The following is a 24,101-nucleotide window of genomic DNA, read 5'->3' as shown; positions in this document are numbered from 1 at the left end:
ATATAAGGCTTTATATATATGTTTGTGTGTGTATATTTCTACGTGTGTGTATATGTACACTCCACATATACTAAGGCGCTGTTTTTCTAAAGCTACTAAATGTACAGATTAATTCAATGCTTTTTTTTTTTATTTGGAGACTAGTTTAGCCGAAATGATTCTTAGCTTTATCTAATGAAAATGTATCTGAAATTTTTGGTGGGTTATTAATTTATTTATTAAAATACTCATTTAAATTTATGCAATATTATGGACAAGTTAATTATCTGTCCATAATACCAGAGTTCGATATGTAATGTAGCTAATATTTTCTAATATTAGCTAACAGCTATTTTTTAATAGCAGACTTCCATTTTCATGGGAATTCTCAAATGCTTGCCAAATTTACGATTCCAGAACCTTCTTAAATGTGATAAGTGTGATTTATCACTGAAACTGTATTTAATATTAACAATTTGTTCTAATAGAGACGAACATTCTTCCATTCTTAAATTTGTTAACGATGTTGATCATCCACAGATGATGTGTAAAATTGTCTTTGAATTTTATCATATTTTATCGATTATTGATGTACAAGTTAAATCATGTTGCGTATACGCAAGCGACGCTACGTGAAATGCTTAGTGTTTAACCGTTCTACAGTTCAGACCTAGCTCAGAACTTAGTTTGATTTAAGCACTGTGAGTGTACGTCAGTTGAGATGAGATTGTTCTTAGTGTTATTGTGTTTTGTGCTTATTTTCAAAAATGCAAAATTTTATGTAAGTAACTTAAAAATATATATGTTATGTATAAATAATTTAAGTAATTATTTATTTCCAAATTTACCATTTTGAAGTGAATTAAGTTAATAGAAACTTTTTGTATGATATAGTTAATTAATTGACAGTTATGTAAATTTAAAGCACTTAGTAAATGAATAATAAATGAATGAAAATAATTAAATATAAATTATAAATAATATTTCGATCTATAAAAAATGGTGACTGTAATCGTAATAAAGTTCGAATGAAACCAAAATACGACCAAATCCTGTCGATTGCAAAAAGTTTATATGATCATCACGTGCAATAGTTCTCCATTGTATATATTATACTAGCGACCCGCCCCGGCTTCGCGCGGGTACACATTACATTACGTCACATTAGAAACCTCTAAATCATATCAGTGTTTCTCTATAATATTATACATGTATTATAACATATAAACTTTCCTCTTAAATCATTTTATCTATTTAAAAAAAAAAAATTCAAAATCCGTTGCGTAGTTTTGAAGATTTAAGCATACATAGGGACGGACAGACAGCGACAGCGACTTTGTTTTATACTATGTAGTGATAATTCGTGAATTAATATACTCATAGATACATCTGTAAGTATTGATCTATAAAACTTCTTCATTTCTTTTTTACCGTAAAAGTACATTTCTGTTTTGAGGTTCACTGGCAGAGAATGCTATATAAGCATTAAGACCGACTTTTGTACCAAATATTTTTTGTGATGTGATCAATAAAGAATAAATATTGTAAAATAATAAATAGTACTAAACAAAAAAAAAAAAAAAACATCCATTTCAGGGAATAAATCCTATTGATTACCGTAACAATCATTAAAATCTATTTAAAATTTTCATAGAAAGCGTGTAACATATATACAAAAAATATCAAGTAAACTGAGAACTATTTACTTTTAGATATTGGTAAATAAAATTGCTCGTTAACTCTTGAGTTTTTTCTTTTATTTCTTTTTTTATACAATACAGAATGGCAAACAAGCTGACGTCCCACCTGATGGACATAATAATAATAATAATAATCATTTATTTACAAAATATTGGTGATTGCCAGTAACAGATCTTAAGTTATTGTTAAGTAATTGTTCAGCAATATTTACCATTTCGGTGTGTAAATGTTTTTTTTTTTTTATAGTATCCAAAATAAGTTAAATTAACATCAACAAAACCAATTACTTCAAATTACAATCACTAATAAGCTTTTACAATGTCAAGTATCACAAATTACATCTATTCAAAAAGTCTTTCACAGAATAGAAACAACCATCAATTAAGTAGTCAGTGAAAAGTGATTCTAAATCATGTTTATATCATTACAAAAGTATGTATATTCCTCCACTATTTGTTAGAATATATACAGATCAAATATAACTTTTATATTACATATTTTTTTGAAATTTTCTTAACAGGTGACTGTTAAGTGACCGCTTCAAAGTTTTCAATCGACATTAAAATATATATATATATATATATATATATATATATATATATATATATATATATATATATATATATATATATATATATATTTGTTCCGGTAAAGAAATATCATTAACAACTATAAACTTATATAGGTATATCATAAACGACAAATTTATTCATAAAGTCTCAAGCGATTCTTAAAATCAGTGACTGAATATAGAAATTGGTCACTAGTGAGTTGACCCTGTCTCGAATCGAGACAATGCAACACAGTTAATTGAAACTGTTCAAGCGTGAGTCATATTTGTACAGCGATGGTTCCGTAACGGGATATTATTGAATTTTTTTCTTAGATTTTATTATCGTCGTTAGTAGTTTAATCTGAGATCCTACCTGAAGGCAAGTACTAATTAAACGTCACTTAGAAGCATGACCAAAATCGTCGATAGACTGTACTGTTCATAACACAAGAAATGTTACTTAGTTTATCTATAATGGTTTTTTTTTAATCAATGATAATGGAATGATGGCCTCGCTTGTGCTATCGGTATACACTGGCCCTCAATCATGATTGGTGAAGATGAACGAACGTAATGTAACGAATTCAACGATAAATTAGTCACGATGGTTTCCAGGGGGAACCGCGTGGAGGTCGGCCTGGTAGGGTATATTGTTAGTAGTGAGGATTAACCTCCCCATTACTAACAATCCCTTCCCCCCATGTATATACTGTTGGTGTGTCTATTTAAATTCTTTATCTATATTTATATATAAATAGAAATTTATATCTTTATCTATATTTATATATATATATATAAATAGAAATACCAGAATGTATTTATTACATATTTTATTGTAAGGTTAAATTAAAAAATAAAAACAATACAAATAACTTATAAAAACATATGAAAGAACAAAATAAACAGAGCATAATGATTCGTAATGATGCTTGTTACCACTGATTGCCATTGACTTGAGAATAAATTTAATGTTAAAAAATCATAAAAAGTGGAAGTATATTCTATTTTATATTACATTATTAAAAAAAAAGAGGTCGCCTATTAAAATTTTTAAAAATTACCATAATTTGGTTTTATTCAATTAGATAATTTGATTTGGAGTTACAAGAGCATAACTGGAAAAAGGGCACTTAGTATTGTTTAAAAAAAAGTTATAAAGTCTTATCACCAAAACGTCACTTTGGTTGACAAAATATTGACCTGTTTTGAACACTATCAAAAACTACATAATCTAAGGCTAAATTATAACAGCCCAGTCGTTCAGTAGTAAAATAAAAAAAAAAATATACACTACACGAAATGAGAATCTTTTTCTTTTAAAAGTCGCTTAAATAAAAAAAAACAAGAAACAGAGATTGAGTCTCCCTCTTTATATGCAGTTTTGTAAGACATAGTTCTGATTATTTAATATTTGAACCCTAATAATCGCTCTGGTGGCATTTACTCGACAAAAATCAGCATGCGTCATAGATAATGTATTTATATTTAGAATACTAACGTTAATTCCGTTATTTTGTTCATATTTTTTATAAATTATGTCCATTAATATACAATATAAAAGAAGTCAGTTTACAAAGTATAACATGAATATGCTCACGACTTTAATCTCCAATGGGGTAGTCAGATGCATTCATCGATTGCTGTTGTGGTGAACGTAACATCCCTTATGACTGTGGATTTAAATTTGGTCAACCAAATGTAGGTAATATTTTGTCAACATATTAGAATATACCCTTGGTTGTTGAGGGAAGGGCAGCAGCGTCCCTCTTAAAACATCACCATAACCTAACTGCGGTTGCCAACCCGTTTGCCAAGTGTAGCAACTACTGAGGAGACCTAAATTCAGCGATGGACAATTAACGACTGATGTGATGATTAGAATCCAATGTATAAAGGAATAAATCTATTGCCCTCATTTTTATGAATTTAAAATATAATAAGTATCAATTTAAAAAAAATAATTTAGTAATAACTTTCGAGTAAATTATTATTTTATTAATTTGTGACTTTTTTAACTAGAAAATCAGAGTGTATTGAACATGGTCTTACTTTTTTACAGAAAATCGTCAAGAAATCTCCGAAAGAGACATCCATAGAATATTTTACAAAACAAACCCAAAACATAACTATTCCAATAATGATACATATAGACAGCGTACTTACGAAAATGTTGGCAAAACAATACAAGACAAAAAGAAGACACAACATGAGGAATATATCAAAAAATTTATTAAAAGACGTGGAGAAACTATTCAAACATTCTAATTTGAACCAAGAAATAAAATTTAAACTGATAGATACAAAGTTTCTAAGAAATAACATGAAGAAGTTCACGATGGACGAGAACGTGTCGAAATATTTGGAGAGTTACTGCAGTTGGCAAGGGGAGGTGAAGATGATGAAAAAGAAATGGTACTACTCTGTCTTGTTGACTGGAATTGATGTTTACTATATTTATAATAAAAGAATCATAAGAAGCAGTACAGGTAGGTGGTAATCTATGTTATACCGAAATTTTATATTTTTATGCTTAATGTAGTATATCTTTGTCATATAGTCAGTATGTTACTATAATTATGTCACATATTTTTCAGTTTTTGTTTTTTTTTAAACAATTTCGAATGGTAAACAAGCTGACGGCCCACCTGATGGAAAGTGGTAACCGTCGCCTATAGAGATGAGCAGTACCATGGACATAACAGAGTATACTGTTTCGCTCATGATACCCCCCCATGCATTGCCATTCCTGAGGACTGAGGTGTTATTCCTACGTACCCAGTAAATTCACGCTAGACTTAACTAGTAGAGAATGCCATATGACATTAAGCTCGCCACTTGTACAAAATTTTATTGTATACATATAAAGAATAAATAAAATAAATAAATAGATAGCTTTTCCTATAATAAAATATTACACTCCAGTGAAAAATTACGAAAACGACGTTACGGATGCATCCAGTTTTTATATGTATATTCCATATGTATGTGTCGCTATATAATGTTTAAACAACTGAACGGATTTGGATGACGTTAGTACAAAAACGGATCACGTCCTAAATTAATGCATAAGATAAATTTATAACCAGCAAAATTCACAGATAAAACCTCGGATTACAGCTATTGACAATATATAAATATATGTTATTATCAACATATCCTACCACCCAGCAGAGTTGTACCAAATTCAATTATTTACATATATGCGTTACCGTCCATTCCTTGCCCTTTAAGTTCTTGTAGTCGTCTCTTACGACATCCACGGGAAAGGAAGGGGTGGCCTATTCTATGCCGGGACCACACAGCAAATATATGTATATATATATATATATATATATATATATATATATATATAATTCTCGTAATTTCTTAATAACGCAGGTCGCAGCTACATGAGAAGTGTATGCAGTATATTCAACAGTTGTACACTTCTTGAATGGAAACCAAAGAATCTGAGCTATTTACTAGCTCACGAGATTGGACACAGGTAAAAAATATAAATTTTTAATTCAAATATTATATTATTACCAGAGGGAGACTTTGTACAAAAGTCATTTGCTTGGGCACCTCTGTTCCATTCGTGTTTCTACTGTGAAGCAGTTGTGTTTGCATGACTGTGTTTCTATTTGAATGGTGGGATATGGCGTGAATTTACAAGATACAGAGGAACAACACCTGAGTCCTCAGGAATGGCAACATATGGGGGGGGGGGTATCATGGGCGAAACAGTATAGTAGTGGTACATGGGCAAACGACTTTTGTACAAAGTCTCCCTCTGGTAAAACAACTTACGTGGAACATGTTCAAAATGTACCTTTTTAGATATATATATATATATATATATATATATATATATAGTTTTTTTTAATTGGTGACAATGGGATGGTAACCCCACCCGTGCTATCGGTATACACCGGCGGGGCACCAGTGAAGGATGATAGGTGAGGATGAAGCAGGTCAGTTAGCCCATCGTGACGAATTCAACAAGAATTGTTCACGACGGTTTCCAGGGGGAACCATGTGGAGGTCGACCTAATAGGACATATTGCTAGCAATGGGGCTGTCAAACTCCATTGCTAACAATCCCTTTCCCCCCTTTTAGATATATTGATAGATGTAGTTTTTTATAAAAGAAACTACATCTATAGATTTATATAAGAAGGTTCATTTTGAACAAATATATTAGTAAGATAAGGTATTAATAGATCTTTAAAACCCATGTTAATTTCCTTTTCTACAACTAATGCGATCTAAATTTTCTATATCATTGATTATCTTATTTCCAGCCTGGGAATAACACACGACGGTCAAGACTATAATGATTGCAGAAGCACCAAGCACATTATGACGCCTAAATACAATCCACATAATCATCCGCAGACCTGGTCTACATGCAGCAGGAGAGACCTGGATATGTTTCTCGTGTAAATATTACTTTTACGAATATGTTCGAATACAAAATACAACACGAAAACAAGTTGAACGATTGCAGAAAAGTTACCCATTTAAACGACAATACACACATCACTCGCCGTGTCGTCCCGGCGTAGAATGGGTCACCTCTTCCTTTCCCGTAGGTGTCGTAAAAGGCGACTAAGAGGGACAGGGATAGGCAGCAGCGTCCCTCTTCAAACATCTTAAAAGCGTTGCAACTACTAGAAAAACCCCCAAAATGGAGGCCTATGTTCAGCATTGGACAGTTAAATGCTGATATGATGATGATGGTGACCACACCTTTTCTCATCGAACCGTTCGCCATCGACAGAGAATTCATCCTCACACGCTTGAACCTAAATGATCACGTATAGAGTAATTTCAAAGGAAGTTTTCTCCTGTGAACTCAAATCATCTTTATTCAAAATAGACTTGTTTACAAGCACTTTTATTGTCTTTTTTTTTTTAATCTAGAGGTTCGGAAAGTTGTTATCTATTGAGAAGAGCCTGCAAGAAACTCGACAGTTACTCTTTTAAATCTATGTTGCCATTATGTGTATTTATTTAAATATACTATATCTAAAATTGTACTATAGCTTCTATATAAAATATAACCTATGTTAGATAGATTTGTTGCTGTATAGTATAATGCAGTTTATAATTAGTAACAGCTGGTGTCTGCGAACCGAATAATTGAAGATCCGCCATATGTAACATGCAGCCCGGGTTCGATGCCCGACAAATAATAATCAACAAGTGAATTTCTCAAGATATCATGACGTCATAATTGTAACAATAGTTTTTTGTCACGGTTCATTTTTATCACAACTAGTGGTCGCCCAATGGTTGAAATGCGACCATAACTTATATTGTAATAAATGAATCTATTATGGTCATGTGTGACATTCAGTAAGACTATAGACAAATGATATTAAAGACAAACAATATTAGTCTATTCTCAATTTGTCTATTCGATGTGTTATCAGTTCGGAAATACTGCTACCAGAAATTAATTCCAAAGCGTGGTTGTGCGTGTTATTTGCTTGTAGTGTGCGTGGTTATAAATGCATTTAAAATTTTAATTTATACTAGTTTTCATTATATTTCAGAAGCAAGAAGTCATGGTGTCTGCGGCCAGATTACGAGCTACGATTGCAAGCACATATATCTAAATATAAATCTAATTTAGAATATTAGATAATAATTATTGACTAAACAAGTTAAGATTTATTTAATTATATATTATATACATATCCTTTACTAATATGCATTTTTATTTAAACTTAAAAAAAACTATATGTCGCGGTAGTATCATATTAATATGATTATTTTTGGTATTTCATAGTATTTTAATATAAAATATTATTCTTTATATTATGACATAATATCATAGATTACATAATTTTAAATACATACAAATACAGGAAAAAAAAATTGAAAATTCCAGTAAGAATTTACACTGATCTTCAGTTTATTATAAAGGTCTGAATTTGCTGTTACAGACCATTATTCTGAATTGAATAAGGTCTGAAAAAATACATATACATACATATATATTATTATTTGACTAATACACATGGGTAATCGAGGTCTTAACGCGCCAAAAAGTTGATCAGAGCCTGATAGTTTTTTATCAGCAAATATGTCACTTTACGATTTTGCAATATTTATCCTACAATTGCTACAAAATCAATTAGAAAATTTTAACATATAATAATGATTAGTTTTCGCTATTAACGTGTATGTATAAATAATAAACTAGAAACCAGATAAAGCAGGAGGTTAATGTAATGATTGCTATATATTTTTTCCCTATTCACATAATATTTTTTGGCAATTTTGAGTATATTTTGATAATGCATGTATTGTATATGAGGAACAGCATTTTTTGTTTTTTTTTTTTATGCAACTTAGAATAGCAAACAAGCTGACGGCCTACCTGATAGAAAGTGGTAACCGTCGCCTATAGACATGAGCAGTACCATGGACATAACAGAGTATACTGTTTCGCCCATGATACCCCAATTGCGTTGCCATTCCTGAGAACTCGGGTGTTATTCCTCCGGACCCTGTAAATTCACGCCATATCCCACCCTTCAAACCGAAACACAGTCATGCGAACACAACTGCTTCACGGTAGAAACACGAATGAGACAGAGGTATCCAAGCAATCGACTTTTGTACAAAGTCTCCTTCTGGTAGTGTACTGTATGTATTTCGTAACAATTAGACGTCAAAAGATATCAAACAAACTCCCTTTTACATTAATAATATTAATAAAGATGTTAATAAATTCATTAAAGACATAAAATGATTTTTCGTTCCTAATACAAACTTTAATGAAAGTATAAACAATTAGAGCGATACGCCCTATTCACTTTCACCGTATCCGCGTATAATAATGTGAAATACCAAACAATATACCTAATATGTAATTCCAAGCGCGTCCGTCTGTCTATCTCGTACTAAACTCCGTATTTGTATTCGTATGTTATAGGAAGTTTCTCGGTTTCAAATGAAAGTCTTGTCTGGGGGTTGCCAGTGAAATTTAACTATTGCGTGATTACTTGCCATTTCATTTGGAGCATCGCTTATCATGCGTCTGCAGTTCGTTGCTTCTATTTTATTTTACAATTACAACAGGATTCATTTCGATATATTAGTCTGCGGATGTTTTTTTCTATATCATGTGACTACAATTTACTACATAAAAAGTAAAGAAAAATGTACTTATACCATAGATAATATAATACTTCTACGCATATATTACATTACGATAGTTAAAGTTATGTTTACATCTATATTTTAAATAGAGCAACTAAACGAATTATATCAATTCGTTTTATAAAAGTCGGCACTTCATTTATATTGACCAAACTAAGAAATTAATCTATGCAATTATATAACACCATAATATATATGAACATTTATATTGTTGTGTAAATTTTATAATATGCCTCTATCCAAAAAATCAATATCGACAGGTACCAAAATAATCTCGAGTAATTTACAACATAAAACTTCAAATTAAATGAAATGGTTGCATAGATTTCATACAAACAGTTTTTGTTCAAAGTGATGTGAATTTACATTTTTCTGGTATTGGCGGGAAAGAGAAAAGGCAAAATATTTACTTAACACAGCCAATTCTTTTTTTATTATCTCTTTAAAATAACAAAGAAACAAACAGCTTTCCTACAGAAAGTTCCTTAATCTATCCCCTTACATAAATACATACATGAAAACACTTATAAAAACTTACACCTTATAAAAAGTAGCTATTGACAAAAATAAAATAATGCTTTCTTGATATTTTAACATAGAAGACTTGTTAATTTATAGACCTCACAGCTACATATTATGAACTATATCCCAGTGCCAGTCTTTTCAGTGACCGAATGACCTACAGAAAACAAAGCCGTACTGTTATTTGGCGCTAATGAATGCATTCCTGTGTACAATTAGTGTGCGTGATATTAAAACGGAGACAAAAGGCTTACGGTATACAGCCATGGTTGGGTACCCTACAAGGCGTCAAATGTGCCTCTCATGTCGTTTAACACGCTTCATGCACAGCAAATCTTAAAGGAGCATAGAGAAGGCATAAGGGTCGCCAAAATTATCAGACCATAGACATTTTTATTTACCCTTTTACCTTTTATTTTATATTATATTATATAGTTATTATAAATTGCTTTATTACCTGAATCCATATTTATTAGAGGACTGGTATTCCTATTAATTACTTACCCAATTTTAATTTCAAATAAAATTGTAATAGAGAAATTTATGAATATGTTACTGGCGCGTATCAAAATTAAATATAAAAAAAAATATAAAAAAAGTTAGATACTGGCACTTTTCATGAATCAATGCTAAATAAAAATATATACATATAAAACAAAAAAGTTGAATTCTAGAACTAGATATCATTTTGTTTTTTTTTAGGTACATTCGTAAACACAGAGCAAATAAATTAGTACGTTAATTTAATTTAGTACGAAAATTAAGTCAATCAATTTCTTGTATAAAGTAGTTTAATAATAAAATATCGGTAGGTAAGTTTTTAATTTGCATTGTTCTTATTGCACTTCATTTATTTTAATGTTTAACGCACACGTCCGGTCCGACTTTATCACAAAGGCAGACCAACAATATAAGCACTGTATTATTCATTAAGAGAATTCGTCAAAAGAGTCATTATTTTATGTGATTATCATTAACTTTATTTAGAATTGTAATTAGGTACAATCTTATATTATATAGATAGAGCATCGAGCCTCAAAAACGGGTCAACTTTTTGTCAGCTAATTGTACAATTTGCTGACTCGTTTTTTTTTATTTTTATTATATATTTCTATATACTTACGCATACAATGTATCTTGATGTATTATTAAATAAATAAAATGAGTGTTTACACTTTAAAAACGATGCAGAAATTATAAGACAAAATAAAAATAGAAGTTATAAAGGAATCACTTATAACTATTTATCACGCAAAACTGTATGAAAAAGTTGAGCCGCTTTTCTCGAACCATTTGTATGAAGACACTCGATCTACGTAAACTAAGGGTACAATATTATTTATTTTTATTTAGATGACCCCCTGATTTTTATATTACCTACACCGTCATCTATTAAAAATAATTCGAAGTAGCGATGATGATATATCACATTTTTAAATTTTTTGGTATTGGTTAAAATACCGTTACACTTACAGCGTGTATTACAAAAATATTTTGTATGAAAATGACCCCAGCTCAACCACCTTAACTGTCTACCGCTGAACATAGGTCTCTTCCGTGGGGAATTTTGCCAGTAGTTGCCATGCCTGGCAGGCGGATTGGCAACCGCTGTATAACTTTGGTGTTGTTCTAACAAGGACGCTGCTGCCCATCCGTCGACTTATCCCTTATTATAAATGTAGTTTTTCATTTATCAATAAGAAATTACGCTTACCTAAACAAAAACTAACTTAAAATAAATATTAATTCATTAACTCATTGCTGAACATTGCTCTCCCATAAGCGAGTTTTGCCAGTAGTTGCCAAGCTTAGCAGACGGATTGGCAATTGCAGTTAGGCTTTTGGTGATGTTTTGAAAGTTATAATTAACATAGTCGCCTCTTACGACACCCACGAAAAAGGAAGCGGTGGTTTGTTCTATGCCAAGACTACACAGCATTTGTTTTATACAGAGTATCAATGGCAGCTTTTTAAGAAATATTCCACGAGTGAAACTGAAACATTTTTCCTACCCTTCTAATTCCTGAAAGTGTAATATATTTTCAAATTGGACGAAACTCGGTAAGTTTTCTAAAAACGATATTAAAATTACGGGAAAAAAAAAACAGAAAAGGTCCCTCTACTAAAAACTCTACTAGCAACATAGCAACCACTGGCAACCTTTCACCAGAGGGAGACTTTGTACAAAAGTCGATTGCTCTTATTCTGTCCCATTCGTGTTTCAACCGTGAAGCAGTTGTGTTTGCATGGCTGTATTTCGGTTTGAAGGGTGCGATATGGCGTGAATTTACTGGGTACAGAGGAATAACACCTGAGTCCTCAGGAATGGCAACGCATGGGGGGTATCATGGGCGAAACAGTATACTCTGTTATGTCCATGGTACTGCTCATGTCTATAGGCGACGGTTACCACTTTCCATCAGGTGGGCCGTCAGCTTGTTTGCCATTCTAAGTTGTATAAAAAAAAACCTCTCCCCCAGCTCCCAATAAGGGGCGCCCTATATTCAGCGGTGGACAATTGACGGCTGATATGATGATAACACTGCAAATTACACTGAATTAATGTCACATTTTCTAATGTTTAAACTTTCCGAAACCCCGCCAACAATACAGCCAGCCATCTGCAGAGAAAGGCCCCAACAATGGGCCAGACATGTGTCACATATCGAATGCGATCTGTACTAGTCAACGGGGAATATGAAAACTATGGAGCAGCTGTTTGTTGTTTTTTTTTTCAAATCAAGCACCTACCAATATTTACCCTCAGTTACTTGATCGCTGTTTGTGTTACGACTTCTGTGTATTCCTTCTTTTTCTTTATACTATTTATTGTTCCGTTCCTTTGATAATTTAATAAATGTAATGATGAATTACAATTACCTCTCTTATATTACACTCTTATTTTTTACTAGTTTTTACCCGCAACTACGTCCGTGTGATCGGCATGTATTTACTGATCGGAATATAAAGTGACTTATAGTATTCTCGATATCGTAAAGTAGGTTTGTACCAAATTTTATAGAAATTAAGTAAGCTGTTAAGGCGCTATACTGTAACAAACCAACAAAATCACTTTCACATTTGTAATATAAATAAGGAAAATTAAAATAGATTAATATATATATATATATATATATATATATATATATATATATATATATATATATATATATATATATATATATATATATATATATAATATATAGAAAAAGAACTCATACATTATATGAGTACATAAAACAGTAATTCTGATGTATTACAATCACATACAAATACAATATTTTTCCCAAAATTAATAATATTATTCTTTAGTACGACTATTATTTAATTTTCTTCTTTCCAACATTATTATAAATTTAAAACTATATATTTATTTACGCGTACGATTTTGCAAAGTAAAATAGTTAACCCTTTTTTACATACTGGTGGAAATTTCCATCATAACATTGAATGCCCAAAACTTATATAAAAGACGAAGTTCACTTTAAGTAGATTGTGTCTGGATAATTTTTTAATGTCCATTGCAGAAAGAAAAAACATAGCTGTCAAATTTATTGTTTAAACCATTTTTCCTTTATTTTTAAACATGAATTATATCACTTTGATTATATGACTTTGATTTCACCAATAAAAAAGATCATGCAAAGAAGGATTAATTTCTCAATTTTCTATGGTATCTGTAAATGATATAAAAACAATTATAACAAGATAACATAACTGTCTACTCCACATCTTTACTATTCTCATACGAGAGGCAATAATCGAAGCGGAACTGTTGATTCATAGTGCATACACTGAGCACATTTTCTCTGCTTCAGTTAAAATTTTCTAATTCTTTGACTAATTTAAATATTATATTTTAGACAAACAAGGCACCATGGCTTTTTTATATCAAAGACACTAGCACGGTTTTTTTTTTACACATACAACATATGTTTGTCGTTGACGTAGCTTTCTATGGGTGAAAAAAAAAATTAAATTGGTTAAGTAGTTTGTGAGTTTATTTATATTAAATATACTCAAAAACTACTTATAACAATATACAATAAATACTACAAATATTTATTTGAATTCATTTATTATATTATATATTTTAAATAATTAATCACAATAAACAACTAATATATTTCACAGAATCACAAAAAAAAAAACAAAAATTAATTTTTGATCAGTCCCATTCATGATCCGTACCCGACCCGAAGGTCCCCATGACACTTGCGGCATTTCCGCGTTGGATTGCCACAAATATCCTTTGATCCAGAGACGAACCAGAACAGCGATCATGGCCCCTATCCGCAATGTGCAGACTCAACTCTCTTATGAAGGATTTCGCTTCCGCTCCCCACACGCCCGTAGTCTCAAAAGCACCGGAAAGGAAGATGTAAGCTGGTTCGAGAATCTTATACTTTGAATGTTTGATTCTAGCCGCAGTTTCCGCGGCCGAACCAACCACACGAATCGTATACCGCAGATGAGACACAGCAAACGTGCTCAATACTACAAATATATTAAAATCTAATATTTCCTCTTATATAATATTAATTTACGATTGAATGAATCTCAAAATGCATTATTTCCTACGAGATAAATGTCTAATAATATAAGATTATATTCCAAAAATAATTACTTCTGTTGTGGCAAAACCAGTTATTTTGAGTTAAAAGCTAAATTAAATTTTGATAAAAATCCTTTCAAATAAAAAAAAAAACATTTTCCAAATCATTTTGCAGCTGACAGAGTTGTGAGGTAACAAACATTAAAAAAAAATATTACCGAATTAAGAAATCTCTTCTGTTTGAAGTCGGTTGATAACAACAAAAAAAAAATTAAATCTCTCATAATAACTGGACAGTAAGTCGTGTCAGTATGAAAGATATTTTTTTTTTATACAACTTAGAATGGCAAACAAGCTGATGGCCCGCGTGATGGAAAGTGGTAACCGTCGCCTATAGACATGAGCAGTACCATGGACTTAACAGAGTATACTGTTTCGCCCATGATAGCCCCGTACGTATACGTATATGCGTATTTTTGGTTATATCTTTAATTTTCCTTTGGAACAAATATGTTTAATTTCACTAGTATGATTTCGAATTCACTAATAAATATACAATATGTAATGGAATATGTTACAGATGAACACATATCGAAAGTACTCGTATACTCTGTTATGGCCATGATACTGCTCATGTCAATAGGCGATTGCTATCACTTTCCACCAGGTAGACTGTCAACTAGTCTGCCATTCTAAATTGCATAAAATAAGATGATTTTAAAAATTATATATATATATATATATATATATATATATATATATATATATATATATATATATATATATATATATATATATATATATATTTTTTTTTTTAATTTTTTTCTACATATATTCATAACATCACAATTATTAATTTATAATACATTATACATATTAATGGAATTTTACTACTATATTAAAAGTAGATTTACACGCCATTTATGGTAAAATATGGAGGGTCAATAATAAATTTGTATAGTTTCGACATAGAATGGGTTACCCCTTTTTTCCCGTAACTAGGGAAGGTTTAAGGCTAAGGGATGGGCAGCAGCATCCCTCTTAAAAGATCACAAAAAGCCTTAAACTGCGATTTCCAACCTCTTAATATCTTTCATACATAGATTACTAGTTCTTCCAGCTACTAGATACATCCTTACTATGCATATTTATAGAGTTATAGATGAAAGTGTATTTAAATGCAAATGCAAATTAAATAGATCGTGAGAATTGCAGCCGTAGTGATGTGCCTACTTATCGTAGTTAGTTAATATAAGCAAGAAATATAATTAATTAGTAATATATAAATATTTAATTAGTAATTTGTTATATTGTTTAATATGGCAAACAAGCTGACAGCCTACATGATTGAAAGTGGTAACCATCGCCTATATACATTACCAGCATAGTGAACATTACAAAATATGCTATGATACTATACGAAGGGTTTAATTTCTACTCTTGTATAAATAACTAGCGGCCCGGTACATGCTTTGCTACGTATAAAGTAAAATAATAAAAAAAAAATTAAATGACCGCATAAATGACATAACAACATGCTTGTACTGTCAACACTGAAAAAAGTTTCAATTTGACAGCACAATCCCCATTTTAGAAAAGTTTGAACATGACACAAAAATCCCCATTAACAAAATGATCCGCCATTTATTGAATTCATTTGTTACAAAAAATGTGATAAATGAAGAACCGCTCGATCGGTTTTGTGCAAACTTCACATAAACCATCTACTAAATAGTCCGAACAAAGCCTAAAAACATTTTGTTTGGATAGGTGAGCCCGTTCTTGAATTATAAAATTACAACGAAAAGTGGCATTAATTTTTATATATTTAGATTTATTTACGTTACTAGTTTTTACCCGCGACTTCGTCCACTTGACTGTGATATGTTTCTGTCCAGGATAAAAAGTAGCCTATATATCATAACACACACAATACACTTATTAAATTTACTAATGTAATTACGATTATAGTAATTATTTTAAAAAATAATAATCTTGGATTATATACCTAGACAGGGTCTCCATACTAAAGCAGGTCAAATTTAATATCCATGGTGCGTGAATAGGATTGCCATAATGTACATTTATTATTCTATATATGGGAGAAATTAAATTAAAATACTAAATTGTAAAACAAAAACAATACCAAATTTTTTCAATAAGCATATTTTTACTGACTTCTTTGACTTACATCTAACAATAAGTATAAAGATAAAACATGTTTTCGTTATTAAATCATTAAAAATGTCAACATTTTATTTTATTATTTAATATTAATTAATTTTAATATTATATAGTAAGCTATATGTACGTTCCTAATTTAAATTTAAAAACCCTGGGAAATTTTTATTTCAATTATTTGCAACAATAAATAAATGGCGCCTTTTGTTTATAATAAAAACTGTCTCAAAATTTTAACAACAAACAAACAAATGTCAAATCAGTCAACTAAATTTTGACTTGCTGTTGATACTCCACACATTTTTGATACTGTGTTGTTGATACTCTATATAATCGAACCTCTTATTCATAAAAACTAAAACCCACTACAAACCTTTTTTAGCTATTGAATGTAATTTAGTCAGCTAAATTACTAAAACTAATTAAATTTTCCAGAGGTCAATTGTTGTAATTATCACCCATAACTATTATTTTAATTATACTTAACCTACAAGCTCGTAGGTGTCAGTACATACACAAATATAGAGATCCATGTTAAAGATGTTATTTTGATGTCTCACAATGCATAGAATAAGAGGTATATAACGAATATAATACGAAAATTACTAAAAATAATACCTAGCATGTAGTTAAAAATATTTTAAAAAGCATGGACTTTGCATTCAGGAATGTTAAATAAGAAAATGAAAAATTTTACCTTTCGACAGTTGCGTACTTAAAATACACTCGACCCATATAGGAGGGACATGTATGTAGGTTTGAAACCCGTTGAATCGAGCTCTCGGAAGGTAACATTTCTCAACATAATATTATTTAATATAAAAAAATTTAATAATCATTGTTTTAGTTCAATTAGGTACGTTTGCGACTAACCTAGTTACTTATCACGGCTTTTTCCACGAAAATTTTATTTTATTTTATCCAATTCCTATACTTATCAAATCCATTCTTATTGGATGCTTACGAAAAGGAATTTAAAATTAGTCAATTAGTCTTTTTATGTATAGATAATTTATACATGAAATAATTAGGCAGTAATATAAGTTTCTAATTAGTATAAGAATACAATTATGGAAATATATGATTTAATTAAACAATATAATTATTTTAGATAAAGCATATAAAACAGTAAAAAATATTTTATCAACAATTATTAGGTCATAAAAAATCGCCTAGTCGACAGACAAAGTATTCAATGAAATAAAAACTATTGTTATATATATACAATAGACAAAATTCATCGATGGAATCACGGCACTATCCATTCTAACCGTGTTTTGTTCCATATCAGTTGCACAAAACCGCACAGTCGCAGGCCGCGAAACACCGCGATCTGCCGCCTGCGAGCAAATCGCGAGAAGAGGCTGTACGCTAGTTTTCCTTTGCGCGAAAAAAAGTAACAAAAGTAGGCGTCAACATAATATGCCTACAATTCGAAAATTAAAAACGCGCGCCAATAAGATGACATAAACAACATCATTCACAATTAATTTAGTTTCGTTTTATTTTATATTTAATAAAAGAAAATGTGACATTTATCAGTTTAAATTACTATTACAAATAGTGCATTTAATTTAATAATGGTGGTTTATTGGCAGAAAGTGCTTCTGGCAACAATCCTAACTTCGATCTTGGATGTCAATAGTGAACTGTTCGGAAATGATGTAAGTTTCAGATTCATAATATTATTAAAAAACTTAATAAAGCATTTTAATTTTTAATATAAATTCATCTATTTAAACAAGAGATTCATAATCATATTTCGTCTATTTTATACAATGGTTTATTTTCTACCCCCCTAAAGTTTTTAATTTTAAATTGTTATTATTATTACTTTAATTGATAATATGATATTAAAAAATATGATATTGAGAAGATGAGTCTTTTCAATATCAACTTACATATTAAATAACACTTCTAACAAAAACTATAAATACTCTTTTATACATTTAGCAAAAAAAAATCTCATCCCTGGAATACATTTTCTTTGAGGCTTTTAAGGTCGGTAAAAAGTTTTGCTAGCACCCACGGAATTACGTACCTTTAAATTATAATAAAAAACTACGTATATAATTTTTTTTAATTACTAATTTAATTAAATATAGGTCAAAGTAAAAGTAGTAAAAGTTCAATAAGTAAATAAATATATAATTATGACCCGATCCATACCATATCCATAAAAAAAAACATTACAAAAACAAAAATTTCATCATAACTTCACACAACGAGACATAAAAAAACTAAAATAACCACAACTATGGTCTAGTTAACCGTAATTCTAAAAAAAACTTTTTTAGTTATGAGATTACAATCTGCTTGCACCATTACACAATGGCCATTACGCCCGTGAAAGTCGCGGTTTTCATGATGTAAACGGTAATAAAGGCATATAATTAATAAAATTAAATTCATAATTACTTTCACTACAATTTCGTCTAGCACAATGAGTGTTGACAGCCTCTGAGAAAACACAATTCCCTAATTCAAGTGATGGTAAACACGAAATAAAATCATAGTGTTACCACATACCAAATAAAATTGTTGCTATTGTCTTTTATTGTAACTTAGAATTAGTATATAATGTACCCTATATTGTAATTCGGAATATAACCTACCCCTGTATTATTAGATAGATGGATAGATAGATAAATAATTTATTTGCATTACTTATAGCACACAAACAGCAAAAAACACAAATGCAAAGTGAAAAAAGATAAAAAAAATATACATGTACAAAAAATTAAAAAAAAAAAAACTAAATCAAAATCAGAATGCATAAAATTAGTAAAAATTTTTTTTTCTTCATGCGTGTGCCACAGTAATACAAAAAGGCCACAACTCAGCGTTTTGCTTTATTCGTTTATTTCATTTAAATTCGTTCAGTAATTTTTGTATGAATTGGTAACAAACATCCATCCATACATCTATCCTCACAAAATTTTATAATAATAGTGTAATTTACCAGCAAATTGAATAATAAAATAAATAAATTGGGATCAAATTGAAATCATGTGAAAAAACCTCAAAGGGTCCAATTATAATAAGTAATATTTGAAAATTCCTATATAAAAATCATCATCATCATCATCATATCAGCCCTTAACTGTCCTCTGCTGAGCTTAAAACTTACTGGCAAACCTTCCCTTATGGGGTGTTAATGGGTGAAAATGGAATAGTAACCCTACTTGCGGTATTAGCATACGCAGTTGGAGCACCAATGAAAGATGATAGATGAGGATGAAAGCAGGTCAATTAGCCCATCGTGACGAATTCCACAAGAATTAATCATAATGATTTCCAGAGGGATCTGTGTGGAGGTCAACTTGATAGAGTATATTGCTAGCAATAAAGTTGCTAGTCCCCATTACTAGCGTTCCCTTCTCCCCCCTTCTATTCTTAATAGGTGCCACCAGACTTGTTTTGTTGTGGGTAACCCCGAAATTTGGGCATGTCAAATGTTACCATCATGATAACGATAATAGTCAACATTTTTTTTTTTTCTATTTTGTACACTATTACCTAAGTAATTATACAGAAATTTTGGAGAAAATAAAAAAATTATCTTAACATGATGACTATACGATAATTACCTATTGTTGGTACTTGAAATACTGAGAAATGATTCCCAAGCAGTTTCATATAAAATATTGTTACTGAGATATTTAAACAAGTAATTAATAAATGCCTTGCAATAACACTTTAGAAATTGTACCAACGCTTTCTTTATGACTCTACAAAAATTGGATGCAAATTGGTTTGGCAGTTTGAGAGAAAATAATGATCTCTTACAAAACCTCCAAACGGCTGCATACATAATAAAAACAAGAGTTCCCATGTGATTTTACATGAAATATCGTTACTAATTATTACATATGTATATTCAATCTACTTATTATTCATAACATTTTTATTTATCTGATAGATCTACACTCTCCCTTTATACGTTATTTTTTTTTATACTTGTTATATAATATGTAAAAATTTAAAAACTACATTTTTTTATAAATAAGTATTAAAAAATGTAACTGCCTGTATATTTTTTAAACTCATAATGTAAAGAACTATTACACTTGCTTGTCCAAGTAAAAAATTATTAAACATTGAAATATATATACATATATTATATACTATAATATATATATATATATATATATATATATATATATATATATATATATATATATATATATATATATATATATATATATATATATATATATATATATATATATATATATATATATATATATGTATATGTCTATAATTTGGGGTCTACATAACTTATCTCCCCTCATTTCCTGTCCTACAATAACTGACCTAATTTATTTTTAATTAGGTTTACTTAAGATTGTAATTTTTGTAAATCTAGAATTTTTTCTATAATATTTTCAGAATGGCATTATTGGAATCGAAGTCAGTGTAATAAATTATAACATAATATAGTTTACATTGAATTTATTGCACCTTATTAACGCACGAACAGTAATTGTAATTACAAGTAGGTATAGCCATTTATTATTATTATTAAACTGCTTAATGATTCATGGATACGTTTCTAGCTAATATTATATTAATGGTGATCGATATAACATAACTGCGAAGTCATGTCAGATCTCTCCATACTTTTACATTTTCACCATAATATGTCTATTTATGTCTCTAGCATTGGTCGTGTTTTCAATTTACGTTAAAAACGTTTTATACCGCCATCTAGTCTCAAAATATGCGAAACTTTTTTATATAGTATACATTAAATACTTTTTTTTTATAAATATATATACATTATACATAAAACATACATAACATATTCGCCATGCTGGCATAGAATGGGCCACCCCTTCCTTTCCCGTGGGTGTCGTAAGAGGCGACTAAGAAAGCTTATGGTTAACATGTGTAAAAGCCTAACTGCGTTTGCCAACCCGCCTGCCAAGCGTGCCAACTACTAGCAAAACTCCCCTTATGGGGAAGTCTTATATTCAGCAGTGGACAGTTAACGGCTGAAATAATAATACATAAAACACCTAGTACAAACAGAGGACCAAGGGAAGACTACAAAAATCATCTGCTTGGGTACGTTTGTTCCATTTGTATTTCTGCTATGAAGAAGTTGTGTTTGCATGGCTGTGTTTCTGTTTGATGGATAGGATATGGCAATGAAATTACAGGATACAGAGGCGCAACACCGTGGTCCTCAAGAATAGCTAAGCATTAAGGGTATCATGGTCGGCATAATAACAGTATACTCTGTTATGTCCATACTACTGTTCATGTCTATAGGCGACGGTTACCACTTTCCATCAGGTGGGTCGTCAGCTTGTTTGCCATTCTAGGGTATAAAAAAATAAAACATAAGACATAACGTTTTTATTGTACAAGGATCAAAATAATAGAAAGATGAAACGGTGTGATAAAAGAACAAACCGCGATACCCCCGGGGGAAGGTATTTGTGCAGACTACCATACCGTACTGCGAGTTACATTGTTAGCAATATACCCTGTCATATCAACCTCCCCGCAGCTTCTCCTGGAAACCATTGTGCTAAATTTCAAGTGTATTCATCAAGATGGGTTAACTGACCTGCCTTTTCCTTCTCACCTATCATCTCTCACTCAAACAGACTGGAAGAATTTTACTTCCAGATATACCTAGAGGTCTGTATGGTGATCTATTTATGTCTGACATGATTTGCACAAACAAATAATATAACTAATTTGCATTGAACATGTACGTTTTACATTTTTCATGCAACAAGTAAAATAATGAAAACGGTTACGAAAACTCGAGATAAACATGTAGATAGACAATAAATTGATAAGTTAATGGATGTTGCTTCACGCCGCGCAATAGTTCTGGTCTGGATACTCATGGGTGAAATGTTTACACTCAACAAGGTTAATTACAACTGCCACAAATTGGCTGCGATTTGTTTAATTTTGAACGAACACACACACGACAACGGATCGTGCTTTACCGTTCAACAATTTATTTATTTTTTTGTAATTTTTTAATATTGTTTTTTAAATAAGAATATTGTCACATGTTAAATTAGTCTATTAATCTTTCTGGCTGTGTAGATACCGGAATAGAATCGATCACTCTTCCTTTCCCATGGCTGTCGTAAGAGGCGACCAAGGAAAAATGGACAGTTGCGTTCCTTTTAAAACATGTCCAAAATCTATTTGCGGTTACCATTCCGCCTACCAAGCGTGGCAACTGGCAAAACTTCCCAAGGGGAAGGTTTATGTTCAGCAATGGACAGTTAAACGCTGATATGATGATAATCCTTAGATACTTTTGATTGACCTACTTATTAAAGTAAATAATATACATAATAATATACTGTATTAGGTAGTTTTAGGCGACTTCAAAAAGATAATGTCAGGATAAAAACGGTAATAACAGATTGTATTAAAGTACAAATAAGTGTTTTATGAGTAACAGTGGGAGACTTTGTACAAAATTTATTTGCTTGGGCACACCTGTCCCATTCGTGTTTTTACCATGAAACAGCTATATGGTGCGGAGAAGGATATAGACTATTTTTCATCCCGGTCAGTAAACATATCCCGATCTCGCAAACGAAGTCGTGGTTAAAAGCTAGTATAATATAAATATGAAAGACATTTAATACGTTTCTTTGTTATTTCTTAGCGCTTTAATAGCTTTTCGACTTAGTATATATTTATTATATGGTATAGAGAAGAACATTTATCCGTAGACTTTATTTTATCCTGGTCAATAAACATATCTCGATCACTGGGGCCTTTGAATTAAATTTCTTTATAGTACAAAACGTCCATTAATTAAAAATAATATTACCCTTGAAATTCTTGTGCATAATATTATCAGGTATGATAATAATAAATTCCCAAGTTATATAGATCAAATGAAGTTACATGATAACAATCAGTATACGTACATATAATAGATGCCTATTGAACGCGAGGGCGAGGTCGACGCACCGCCACGAACCTAATAATAATTTAAAAATTTAAACAATCACATGAACATGTCGAGTTAATACTTAAATTATCTAGCAGCCTTGATGTGTGTGGCCCAAATGGCCTGGCAACTGTAGCGACCGTTTGTCAACTGTTCAACTTGTTTCTAAGTGTACCTACTAAATCTATTACATTCCTCATCTCAAAAAAGAGGAATAGGACTGTTACTGAAAAGAAGTAGTCCATTGCTCGACTCCGGGGCTTAGGTATATTATAAAATAAAAAATTAATATCGAAAAAAACAATTTAGGCAATGACAGAATTCTATGTTTTAGTATAGATTCTTTATTCCTAATTAATATCTTTATTTCTGCGTCCGCGCAGACATTTAACGTTGTTGGGTTTAAAAAATGAAAAACTTTTTTGAAATTATTTAAAAATACGTCGGTGAGGCGAAATAAATTCCCTATCTTTTAGTTTTTCCATACAATATGAAATAATAACAGAAAATTA

General features: G+C 30.6%; 2 protein-coding genes across 3 annotated transcripts in view; both read left to right on the top strand.

Moving 5' to 3' along the window:
- Window positions 1-615: 615 nt before the first annotated feature.
- Window positions 616-7,928, top strand: LOC113521879 (A disintegrin and metalloproteinase with thrombospondin motifs 17-like). Of its 2 annotated transcripts, none has more exons than XM_052899987.1 (5): window positions 616-760; window positions 4,293-4,719; window positions 5,612-5,717; window positions 6,517-6,654; window positions 7,774-7,928. In XM_052899987.1, the coding sequence occupies exons 1-5, from the start codon at window positions 701-703 to the stop codon at window positions 7,859-7,861; spliced, it is 819 nt and encodes a 272-aa protein (XP_052755947.1). In that variant the 5' UTR covers window positions 616-700; the 3' UTR covers window positions 7,862-7,928. The 2 variants fall into 2 exon arrangements, with proteins under 2 accessions (XP_052755947.1, XP_052755948.1); XM_052899988.1 differs by lacking the exon at window positions 616-760 and adding an exon at window positions 3,741-3,931.
- A 10,034-nt stretch (window positions 7,929-17,962) lies between these two features.
- Window positions 17,963-24,101, top strand: part of LOC113521877 (A disintegrin and metalloproteinase with thrombospondin motifs adt-1-like) — a 63,006-nt gene continuing 56,867 nt past the window's right edge. The window contains exon 1 of the mRNA XM_052899944.1: window positions 17,963-18,310. Coding sequence (XP_052755904.1) covers window positions 18,227-18,310 — 84 coding nt within the window. The 5' untranslated portion in view covers window positions 17,963-18,226. The remainder of the gene's footprint in view (window positions 18,311-24,101) is intronic.

The sequence above is a fragment of the Galleria mellonella genome, unplaced genomic scaffold (assembly GCF_026898425.1).
Source record: "Galleria mellonella isolate WM207_F2 unplaced genomic scaffold, CSIRO_AGI_GalMel_v1 utg63, whole genome shotgun sequence".
Taxonomy (NCBI): domain Eukaryota; kingdom Metazoa; phylum Arthropoda; class Insecta; order Lepidoptera; family Pyralidae; genus Galleria; species Galleria mellonella.
The sequence above is the reverse complement of the archived record's forward strand: the minus strand, read 5'-3'. Positions and strand labels throughout refer to the sequence as shown.

Bases quoted from the DNA above. Each gene is read 5' to 3' on its own strand.
- LOC113521879 (XM_052899987.1), top strand. From the start codon at position 701: ATGAGATTGTTCTTAGTGTTATTGTGTTTTGTGCTTATTTTCAAAAAT. The intron at 4,720-5,611 runs GTAGGTGGTAAT...TTAATAACGCAG, and splicing joins AATCATAAGAAGCAGTACAG to GTCGCAGCTACATGAGAAGT. The intron at 5,718-6,516 runs GTAAAAAATATA...TCTTATTTCCAG, and splicing joins GCTCACGAGATTGGACACAG to CCTGGGAATAACACACGACG.